Here is a 12,072-nt window from a genome sequence, read left to right as displayed (position 1 = left end):
CCTATCCAAAATGTAGGATCTGCATTTACCCTGCCATGAGTTATTGAGTACCATTTAATAAAGCTTTTACATTCATTTGGAGTCTTGTGGTAATTGATGAAGTATGGCATTCAAAAAATAGTATCATCACTGTATAAAATGTTCTTTACAGAAAAGCCTCAATATATTTTATTAGATTAAGTAATAGATATGTTTTAATATTTTTTTTATTACTGTACAGCAAAACGCAGTTCATTTTAATATACAACATTAAAAACAACTGCTGTAATTCATTTTACAGTAAAATAATTTTAATGTATTTAAAAATACAGCAAAAAGTACTGTATTTACTATTACAGTATATAATATATTTACTGTAAATTATTATACGGTATGTTTTAGTTACTGTTGTTAGCCTTACGGTAATATTCCTGTGTTTCAAAATACAGAAGCTTGCTGGCTATTTGTTGCCAGTAAGTTACTGTTGATTTTACGGAAAACTTTTTACAGTGTACTATGGTAGTCAATGATGTCCCAGAACTGAATATTGCTAACATTCTTCCAAATATCTTTCTCTGTGTTTATCAGAACAAAGTAATTTTTTTACTGGTATGAGGGTGAGTAAATAATGACAGAATTTTCATTTTTTGGTGAACTATCCCTTTAATTCCAAAACTACACGCATGAATCCCTCCCTTTTCTGTTAAAGCACAGAAAGACTTTTCATTGCACTGCACCGATCTGCTCCCATTCAGTCAGAGAAGCAGGTCTGGGCTTTTGTGCAGGCCAGACAGGTTCTTGGTAAAAGATTTTCTTCATGGTTCTGGCTTTGTGCACAGTGGCATTGTAATGCTGGTACAGAAAACCGTCCCTCCCTGTTGCCACAAAGTTGCAGGTCACACAATTCTCTAGAACGCCACTGTATGGTGTATCAGTTAGATTAATTTCCCTGGAATTACTGCAATAGTCACACCAGTTACTAAGAAGGGGGTTTCTGCATACTTTTGGCCACGTAGTGTGTCTGAGCACGTTTTATCCAGATGGCGGCGGTGCTGACCTGTTGGGCAGGAAGTACGTGATTTCTCATGAACTCTTTGATGCGGTGAAGCACGGTCTGACCATTGGGTGACTGTAGGAACAGCTGATCAGGGGTTGGCACGGTTAACGTTCGGCTGCAGATAAAATACACTAAATTATTTATAATAACATACAACCACAACAATTACATGCAATGACAATGTATGAGTAATAATGATCACATACGGAAATTCTAGAGATGTGTAACCTTACACAAACCACAAAAATAAAACCAGCACATGGTCTGTTTATTAACTATTAAAAAGAAAAAAATTGAAAAAAAATTGTATAAGAACAATGCTATTAATTGAAGGCTAATGTACAGTCAGACAGTTATCTTCACATAATAAACACTGTCAGGGTGATCAGGATGAGATCACAGTGGTTTATTTTGCAATAACAATTGGCTGGATGTACATTGTCCCGCTTGTTACACGCCTACTTCGCTCCCATGTTATTAGTTTTACTGCTAATATCTGGAAACAACAGACCTTGGAATGTCGCAACAGAACAGAATCAAATATCCCAGAGCACCGTGTAATAACTATAAGATAATATACAGTCAAAAAGTCATTATTGAAAAATAAACCCTTTTCAATGTGAAACCATAACTACACTTATTAACTAACTATGGCAGGGGTTCCCAAACTTTTCAGCCCGCGAACCCCAAAATAACAGTGCCAGTGACTCGAGACCCCCACTATCCTCGGTGGTGGTTAAAGTATACTAAACATTGCGTGCAACTGCGCACATGCACTTATTAGGTCTATCCAAACACGCGCATAACGACAACATAAAAGAACACTGTAATAAAGCTCAATAAAACGGAAGGAAGGAGGCGGGAACCGGCGAACATTCAAAACATTTTATCAAAAATAAATACACCAAAAGTACAAAAGTAACAAGCCGGCAGCCCCTCGCGGACAACTGCCGGCAACACAAATATAAACAAAACTTAACTAATGTCCGGGCCCAGTCCTCTCTCCCCGTATGCTCCTGCCGCTCGGCCTTTTATGCTTCCGATCTCCTCCGTGGGAGATATGAGGCCGGTGGCGCCCAGCTGACGCTCATTCTCAATCGCATCACCGGCCTCGCTTGCTCATCCCACGGCTCTCGTCACGCCCCCTCGTCATATACCCCCATCGCCCCTCACAGGCCGGGGGGTACCCACAGGACTGTGCCTACTCCCCCCCGGGGGGCCAATCCCAATGGCCCCAGCGCCTGGGGGTATGGACTGATGAGACGAGAGAACAGAGACGGAAGCACCAGGGGCGACAGGGGCGGGAGAGGGGAGAGAGGGAAAAAAAATTAGTCCGGTTCCCCGACATGCTGTCGGTCGGTCCTCAACCAGCCGAGAGGCTCTTCCTCGCGGTGCCATGCGGTGGTACTGGAAGCTCCCTCGCTCCTCCTCCGCCCCCTGGCGGCCAGCGATGGCTCCTCCAGATGAGGGCAGCCGGTAGGAACTCCCTCGCTTCCTGCTCATCCCCTGTGCGCAGACGGCAGCAGGTTCCGGCCCACGGCAAGCAGGGCTGACTCCTCCGCTTCCTCCCGGAAGGCAGCCACCCCACCTCAGACCCAGGGGCACAGCAGCGAGGTCCTCATGTCCTGGCGGCCGGCGGAGGCTCCTCCGACCGAGGGAAGCCGGCAGTAGGTCCCCCGCTTCCTGCTCCTCCCCGATCCGGCAGACGGTAGCAGGCTCCGGCCCACGGCAAGCGGGGCTGACCTCTCCACTCCCTCGCGGACGGCAGCCACCCCACCTCAGACCCAGGACACGGCGCGAGGTCTTTTCCCCTTCCGGGCACACGCGCCAGCACCACCGCCTCGGGTAGCCGCTCGCGGACTTCTCTCGTCCGCGCTGCCCGAACACTTCGGCACCGTGATCCCCCTCAGCGGCGAGGACTCTTTGACAGCATGTCCCTCCTTCCTCCCGGGTTTCGGCACCACTGTAATAAAGCTCAATAAAACGGAAGGAAGGAGGCGGGAACCGGCGAACATTCAAAACATTTCATCAAAAATAAATACACCAAAAATACAAAAGTAACAAGCCGGCAGCCCCTCACGGATGACTGCCGGCAACACAAACATAAACAAAACTTAACTAATGTCCGGCCTCTCTCCCCGTATGCTCCTGCTGCTCGGCGTTTTATGCTTCCGATCTCCTCCGTGGGAGATACGAGGCCGGTGGTGCCCAGCTGACGCTCATTCTCAATCGCATCACCGGCCTCGCTTGCTCCTCCCACGGCTCTCGTCACGCCTCCCTCGTCACAAACATAGTGTAACATAATATTATTTCATAGTTATTTACTCATTACTTTACTTGTTGTTATACATAAACTATGAACTATTACTACAGATGGTCGAATTTCATCAAACTGATTCGAGTGCTGATGGATGTACTCTTCATGCAAACGTTGGCCTAATGTTGTTAATGTGACGTAATCACATCGGGGTCACGATCGAGGGGGAGAAAATTCCAAAGGCTGATGGCTTTTTATTTGCATGGTTTTATTTTTAACTCAACTAATACTTTTATATTTTGTTACACTTATAGATTAAATACGCTATTTCTAATAATAATAAAAAAAGATATCTGGAAATCATCTTGCGACCCCGCGGCCTTGCGACCCCCCCGGGGTCAATATGTTGTTCATTTAGATTTATAATATACATTTAGCAGATGCATTTATTCTAAGTGACACACAGTACATTCAATGTGTTCAATATTGTGCCAGTTTCATGATCCCTGGAGTCAAGACCTTAATGTTGCCAACACCATTGCCTACCATCTGAGCTATAAATGCTACAATTTCATTATGTAGTTAACAGCAAAATATAGAGAATCATCCCCCCAAAAATGACATTGCCCCAATGTATCAGACTCTCTTGAAAACCAGAAAACAAACATAACAGCAGCAGATTTGTGATGGCGGTCATTTCTCTAGAGCTTGTTTAAAGTTAAGCACTGTGACTGTGATGATGGTATCCTGTACCTCAGGGCGATCTGCAGTCCCAGCTCAGCTAACGGCTCAACGATCTCTCCTAACACAGCTGCGTTTGCAGAACTGGCATTGCCCAACAAATGCCTCGCATAGATCCCCTTAAACAAAGAGAGAATTCCTATGACTGACTAGCTTGTAGCTCGTGCGTACTTTCCTTATGAATAACACTGTTAACTTCATTATTTCAGAGGCTTTATATTTGTCATTTTTGTAATCAGTCATTGAATCAAGAAAGATGGCATGCTGTAAAAAATATCTAAAGAAAATGATCTTCTCAGGATGTTATTGTTAACTGATTTCATTTGAACTTTGAAAACATTGTCAACTTCTTCCCTGTTATAGCAATTACCTTAAAGCATTTCCTGGCAAATTTTTTTTAAGTCAAAGTAAAGTGACATTAAAATATGTGTTCTGAGTTTGTCACACAACAGAAAAGTGTGTTATTAACCACCCAGCCAAATTTGAATGGAGAAAAAACATCCAAGTACGCTCAACCAACGTCAAGTCCCCAGCCCAGTAGGCTATATGTGAATACGCTTAATGGGAGGATTTGAATTCAAATGTGCACGATATTCATCTATAGATAATTCACGAGTTCGGACTGTAACCTCAGTTCCCTGATGGAGGGAACGAGACGTTGTGTTGAGAGACAGACTGGGGTTTGATCTTGAGAACCTATCATCTCCGAGAGGAATTTTAAAATGGCACGCGCGAATGGCACGCGCATGCCAGTCCCCGCCCCGTACATACGGGTATAAAAGGGAAATGACGGCGGTCATTCGCTCACCCTTTGGGCTGAAGAACCTGACAGACATCTCCCGGTCGCTGCAGCGGGTCGATGAAGCGTTGTGGCATGAAGACACTACGTCTCGTTCCCTCCATCAGGGAACGGAGGTTACAGTCATAACCGAGACGTTCCCCTTCAGTCGGTCTCTCGACGTTGTGGTGAGAGACAGACTGGGGACCTATCTTTACACGCCAAGGCGCTGAGCCGTATCACGACCTCCAGTGGAGCGACACGGACTGGACTAGCAAGTCACAAGTGAGCGCTACTGCAAGACGTAATCTTCCAGTGGGATCAGTACTAGTAGCATACTGAGAGGCTTGTACCGACGGCCATCACAGGAGGTGGCGTTCGTCTCTATTAGCGAGATGCCGTCCGGCGCCGTAAGAGCACTGGGGAAACACTGCTCTCCTCGTTGAAGAGTGTGTTACGGAGGCCACATCCTACCACAAGGGAAGGTTACATGTGGAGACACCAACATGGTCTCACCAGTGGCGAGAACAACGTGACAAATTGTGTCAGTCCAAATGGGGGGACAGAACCCAGGTGGGGTAACCACCGGAGGGGAGGTCACAGGTTCACCGACAGGGGAACCAAGAGTGAGGAATTCAACATACGGGACGACCCTGCAGGGGAGTCACTACGTATGGGGCAACAGTCCTAGTATAGGGGTCCACTTGACCAGGGGTGACTCTACCAGTATTGGACTTGGTTCCAACAGACCGCTACACCCGGTCTGTTACCATAATGCCAATGCTTAGTGATTGATGGAATGACTATACTTCGCCCTAAGGGGGGAAGTAGGGAGGCTAAGGCTAAGAAGGTGCTTTCGCAGGCGTACGCCCAAACCAGTTGCCGGCCTTATATGCCGGTAGAGTGTAAGAGACGGGCTGACACTGGTTCCACGCGGAGGTTGTAAAACCTTGCGAAGGTACTGGGTGTAGCCCAACCCGCAGCACTACATACAGTATGTCTGCCAGAGGCGCCCTGAGCAAGTGCCGTGCAGTGCGCGTACTGGACACAACACGTTGGAGGTTGGGTCTTCCTGCAGGTTCACCACCTGGTCCTGGAAGGGAGTGGTGGGAACCTTGGGCACGTAACCGGGCAGGGGTCTCAGGATAACGTGAGAACTACCGGGCCCGAATTCTAGGCACCCATGGGACACGGAAAATGCCTAGAGGTCCCCCACCCTCTTGATTGAAGCGAGCGCCATCAAGAGTGCCGTCTTCATCGTTAGATGAGGAAGACTGGCGTCTCTGAGGGGCACGAAAGGGGCCGTACCAAGGCCCTGTAAGACCACATTAAGGTCCGAAGAGGGTAGCCTACGGAGCACGGTAGAGGTGGATTCACCCTTCTCGCGCCCCTAAGGAACCTGGTGACTAGGTCATGTTGGCCGAGAGACTTACCCTCCACGAGATCATGATGAGCGGCAATAGCGGCTAAATACACTTTCAACGTGGATGGGGAGAGGTTGCTCTCGAGTCTCTCTTGTAGGAAGGCAAACGCTGACCCGATCGGGCAACTCCATGGGTTCTCCCCTTGGGAAGAACACTAGGACGAGAAGCGATGCCACTTATAAGCGTATAAACGCCTAGTGGCGGGGGCTCTATCCTGCAGGACAGTCTCTGACCGCCGGCGGCAAGCCACTCAAGGTCTCCTCGTCCTGTCCAGGGGCCAGACATGGAGATTCCAGAGGCCTGGCTTTGGGTGCCAGACCGTGCCCTTCCCCTGCGACAGAAGGTGTTTCGTCAGGGGAATCGGCCAGGGGGAACTGTCGTCAGAGCCACCAGGTCTGAAAACCAAGTCTGGTTGGGTCAGTAAGGCGCAACTAGCAGTACTTGATGTCCCTCTTCCCTGTGCAAGGAGGCTCACTGGGGGGAAGGCGTACTTCCGCTTGTCCCGCGGCCAGCTGTGTGCTAAAGCATCCGTGCCGAGAAGGTCCCTCGGTCAGGGAGTACCAAAGCGGGCAATGGGTGGAGTCCAGGGAGGCAAACAGGTCCACCCGTGCCTGGACGAACCGCTCTCATATGAGCCGGACTGCGCGGGGATGGAGTCGCCATTCTCCGCAGGGCGTCCCCTGATGAGAGGGCGCATCGGCTGTCTTGTTCAGGTCACCCGGGGTGAAGGTGGCTCGCAGGGACTTGATCACCTGCTGACTCTAGAGGAGGAGGAGCGTATGCCGTGAGCGTATGCGGCCTTGGTGATTGATGTACACCACGGCAGCCGTGCTGACCGACCGGACCAGCACGTGTTTGTCCTGCACGAGGGGTTAGAACCTCCTCAGTGCCATAGGGACAGCCAACAACTCTAGGCAGTTGATGTGCCACCGCAGCCAGGGACCCGTCCACCGCCACGATACTGCGTGCCCATTGCACACAGCACCCCACCCCTGCAGGGAGGCGTCTGTCATGACCACGACACGCCTCAAAACCTGCCCTAGTGGAACCCCTACTCGGAGAAAAGCCAGTTCTGACCAAGGGGTGAGGGTGTGCGAAGGCACTGAGGTGTTACCGCAATGCACCTGGTGCCAGTGTGCCAGTGCTGAAGCCATCACATGTGCATCAACCTGAGAGGGATTACCCCTGTCGAGGATGCCATGTGCCCCAGGAGCCTCTGAAAATGTTTCAACGGGACCGCTGGAGACCGCCTGAGAAGTTTCAGACAGTTCAGCACCGACTGCGCACACTCGTTAGCGAGAAGTGCTGACATACGGACAGAGTCTAGTTCCACACCGAGATAGGAGGAGCTCTGCGCTGGGGAGAGTTTGCACTTCTCTCGGTTGACCCGAAGGCCCAGACGGTCTAGGTGCCGGAGCATGAGGTCCCTGTGTGTACACAACACATCTCGCGAGTGTGCCAAGATAAGCCAGTCGTCGAGATAGTTGAGTATCCGCACACCTTTCTCCCTGAGGGGAGCTATGGCAGCCTCTACGAGTTTGGTAAAAACCAGAGGAGACAGGGCCAGACCGAAGGGCAGGACCTTGTACTGATACGCTCTTCCCTCTAACGCGAACCGCAGGAACGGCCAGTGTCAAGGGAGGATGGAAACGTGAAAGTACGCGTCCTTCAGGTTGATTGCCACTAACCAATCTTGGTGATGAACTGAACCCAAGCTCTGCATCAGCATTCTGAAGGGCAGCTTGTGTAGGTGCCTGTTCAGGAGGCGCAGATCCAGAATGGGGTGCAGCCCCCCACCTTTTTTGAGCACTATGAAGTACGGGCTGTAAAACCCGGAAGACATCTCGGTAACAGGGACGGGTTCAATCGCACCTTTCGGCAGGTGAGCGTGCTGGGGTATGGGTGGTCTGCGAAGCCGAAGCTGACGGAGCGACATCCATAGGAATTCCCAAATCACCCCCGCTGCTCGCTGAAGTGGTCAACCTCGCCGAAGCGGCAGGCGAACTCGCCTGGGAAGCAGACGGGGTGGCGGCAGAGCTCACAAAGAACGTAGCCAGCTGTGACCGCAACACCTTGATTGCCATGTTCTCACACACAGAACATGCCGGATCGACACATCCTGCCTCAGCATGCTTGACCCCCAAGCATGTGACGCAGGTGCCATGCCCGTCTGACGCAGGTGCCATGCCCGTCTGACTCAGGGATGAGTCTGTCACACCCAACGACATGCTCGCAACTGTGAGAAATTTGCTCATTTAGGTCTGTAGCTTGCTGCTGAGACGCCCAGGGGAAGTCCGCTATCAGGAGGGAGAAGTCCGCTGCTCTGCATTGTAAATCCAGCAGTGAAGAGTCTCGAAGAGATAATCGCTTGACAATCATATGCCACGCAAGTTCCGAAGAACAAAGGATGAGTGAATGACCGCCGCCATTTCCCTTTTATACCCGTATGAATGGGGCGGGGACTGGCGTGCGCGTGCCATTCGCCAACCCCATTGGCGTTTTAAAATTCCTCTCAGAGATGATAGGTTCTCAAGATCAAACCCCAGTTTGTCTCTCAACACAACGTCTAGAGACCGACTGAAGGGGAACGTTATTTTCTGGTTTAAAAAAAATAACCAGTAAATAACCATCAGCGAACGTTACTTTCTGGTTATTTTTTGGTTATTTAAAAAAAAGCCTGCAAAGTTCTGGGAACGTTATTTTCTGGTTGCAAAAAAATAAAACCTGAAAAGAACATTCTTAGAACGTTATTTTTTGCTTCCCAAAAAATATTTCAGAAAAATATTTCAGAACATTTCAGAAACTGTTTGGTTCCCAAAAAATAACCAAAAGGGAACCAAAAACTAACGTTAGGGGAACGTTCTGTGTTTGCTGGGGGGCTCCAAGCCCAGCAGTTTCTTTTGAACTCAGAGTACTCTTCCCTTGTCCAGTGAGAGGGCTCCGGGCCCGGTATTAGCCTGAACCCAGAGCGCTCCCCCGTTGTCCTGCGGGAGAAAACGGACTCGTGGTGAGATCCGGGGTGGTGGAGGGATGCCTGAAGACTGTAGAGAGAATGCAGGTAAGACAGCTTTGTCTATTTGTAGTGGTTCTCTCTTGAGCTGATAATGTAGATGCTGAGATTGCTGATAGCGAACCAGCAGGGTGGATTATCTGCTTGTCTCGAAATTTGTTAATTTAACATCATTCACTGAAGCACATCGCAATCACGTGCAGTGATCCTCCTTCCGTTCGCTTTATTCTTCTCCGTTCTGCGTTACCATTTGCTTGTTATTTGGCATGAGATTTGTATAGTTGGGCAGAGTGAGAGCGTGAGAGAGCCTGAAAGCATGTGCGTGATAGCTTACAACCCTGAGCTCGTGATTGAGCAGACACCTGATGCTAGACGCTCTAGTGATAGTGGAGGGGCCATGCATGCTCGGATGCACAATTGCGTCATTGATCCCCCGTTTTAGCCCCACCCAAAAAATCCTGAACAGAGAATTGGTGAAAAACTGTTTAACGGTTTAACTCCACAATTCAGTACTACATACTTCTGAGTCTTTGTAATGTGTTTCAATACATTTGTATATATCTATAATGTGTTTAGAAACAATTCTCAGAATTCTCTTTACCCGGACCTTTAAAAATTAAAGAAATGAAATCAAAATTGAATATGGAATATTGTAGTTTGTTTATAAGTGACTTATCTGTGCACTTGATTATTTTTTTAATTCATATGCTAATCTACCCCCTCAAAACGACATTCACTTCCGGTCACGAGGAATGGTGCAAGGCCGTGCTCCAATGACTGACTGACTGTAAACTGCCATTCAAATCTGCCTCCATTTTGTTAGCAACGCCCAATTTACAACAATCCAATCAGTTCTTGATGGACGAAATCAAGTCCCTCCCTACATTTTTTTCTCATTTCAGAAACTGTTTCACTCGTATATACGTCACGATACGAAAAAGAAGACAATCGCTACTTGTGTTTAATGGTGACTTTAAACTCTTATCCAAGAGATGTGTGCATGTCTAACTATGTCTAACTCTAAAGATTCATACCTGTGAAATCGCAGCCATTTTGAAAATGGCCATGGGAATAAAGAAGTTTTTTTGAGGAAGAGACTTTGGGATCCCTCGACAGTGGCAGTAAATAGAGATCAGGTCGTCTGCAGAGGGTATTCCTATTAAACAACAATAAAAACATGACCAAACAAAATATATTTCTATACGCAAATGCATAAACAATATGCGTATAGTGTGGAGAATAAAATTTCACATAACAGGCTCAGGCTGTGAAAAGTACTCTAGAATCAAAATAAGAGCGATGATAAAGTGGTCGAGCGCATAGTGCATATATCCAGACAAATTGCATGAGATACAGGTTTGATTCTGGTCTGAGCCTTTATTTTGTTCTCCTCCCATTTCCAGTCCCTCTCCTTCTATTTCTGTGACTACAAATTGCCAAAATGCCAATTAATAAAAGCAAACAAAAAAGAGATTCATCCAGTGTTTCCTCTTGGTTTACAGCTTTTTTGGGGGGGTCTCTATATTTTCTTCGAGGCGGAGGTCCGGACAATACTTTTTAAAATAAATAATATTTAATCAATTGAGCCCAGTCAATATGTATATAAAAAGTTAACATCTAATGTTTTATCAGGCCATTTATTAACTCTGATATATACTCTGAAACAGTATGTATGTAACATAAAGGTCAGGTAACTGAGAAAATGTGTTGTAGGCTCTGGTGCTAAAGCTAAAGTCCTAGTGGCCTATTTTAATATTTAATAAAACTACCAGGGCTGGCGAATAACGAAATACATGTAAATTAGTTACGTATTTAAAATACAAGATTTGAGTAACTGTATTTCATTACAGTTACTTTTTAAATGGTGGTAATCAAATTGCAGTTACATCTGAAAAGTATTTTAGATTACCAAAGTGATTACTCTATTTCAGGGGACTTCAACTACTTTTCTTCGAGGGCCAGATTCCAAAAGTATAAATAGAAGAAATGAGGATGGTAAAAAACTGGCCCGTTTCCTGTTATTTTGTGTTTTTGTTATTTATTGCATTTTGTTCATTTTATACTGTTTTTGTTGCTGTAACTTAGTCTTATAGGTCATATATTAAAACATGCACACAAATATTGCATCCAGTATTTGTGCCTTTTTATGGTATTTAATTAAAAGGGATATTGTCTTTTTAACTGTATTTAATATTCCTTAATGCGTTAGTTTACCCAAAAATGAAATTTCTGTTAATTTACTCACCCCCAGTACATCCAAGATGTGGGTGGCATTGTTTTTTCAAGAAGATATTTGGTTGAATTAATGAAAGTCAAATCAATAAACGTTAAAAACGCTAATACATTCAGTACAAAAGTAATCCCTGCCCCTTATCAGGTTAAACTGGCATCTTATAAAGTGAATCAATTGATCTGTGCAAGAAACTGAACACTATTATCGCATCTTTGGGTGAAATCAAATCGCATTCATTTGCCTCAAACACTTGGAAGGGCAGATCCTTTGAAGTGCAAGTTCTGGAGGGAGACGAACAACTGTTTTTCATAAATATAGCCGTTTAAATGAAACATAATGGATGCAGTAATAAAAACAACATAGTTTTTCCCTTATCTGAGACAACCGTTCACATGGTGTACCCTTCCTGCAGTTACTTTCAAGGGCACAAGACGTGTTTTGGAATGCGACCTATCGCGTGCGCTATCCGACTGCCTGTGGCTGTGGATTGCCTAGTATAACGTTGTAAATCACATTAATTGTCTTGGACATGCCGATCAAATCGCTTTATAAGATGTCAATCGTTATGAGCCGCGGGAGTTACTTTCGTTTTG

At 46.7% G+C, this 12,072-nt stretch overlaps 1 protein-coding gene across 1 annotated transcript; it reads right to left on the bottom strand.

Moving 5' to 3' along the window:
- Nucleotides 1-958: 958 nt before the first annotated feature.
- Nucleotides 959-10,639, bottom strand: LOC130549810 (acyl-CoA dehydrogenase family member 11-like). The gene is made up of 3 exons (XM_057327149.1): nucleotides 10,281-10,639; nucleotides 4,047-4,153; nucleotides 959-1,151 (listed from the first exon to the last, which is right to left on the bottom strand). The coding sequence occupies exons 1-3, from the start codon at nucleotides 10,458-10,460 to the stop codon at nucleotides 959-961; spliced, it is 480 nt and encodes a 159-aa protein (XP_057183132.1). The 5' UTR covers nucleotides 10,461-10,639.
- Between the last annotated feature and the right edge of the window lie 1,433 nt (nucleotides 10,640-12,072).

The sequence above is a fragment of the Triplophysa rosa genome, unplaced genomic scaffold (genome assembly GCF_024868665.1).
Source record: "Triplophysa rosa unplaced genomic scaffold, Trosa_1v2 scaffold178_ERROPOS669114, whole genome shotgun sequence".
NCBI classification, from domain to species: Eukaryota; Metazoa; Chordata; class Actinopteri; order Cypriniformes; family Nemacheilidae; genus Triplophysa; species Triplophysa rosa.
This window is presented reverse-complemented; position numbering and strand designations above follow the sequence as displayed.

Excerpts from the sequence above, each read along its gene's own strand:
- LOC130549810 (XM_057327149.1), bottom strand. The coding sequence starts at position 10,460 with ATGCATTTGCGTATAGAAATATATTTTGTTTGGTCATGTTTTTATTGT. Across the intron at positions 4,154-10,280 it reads AAATGGCTGCGATTTCACAG|GGGATCTATGCGAGGCATTT; the intron begins GTATGAATCTTT and ends TCTTTGTTTAAG. Across the intron at positions 1,152-4,046 it reads GGACTGCAGATCGCCCTGAG|CCGAACGTTAACCGTGCCAA; the intron begins GTACAGGATACC and ends TTTTATCTGCAG.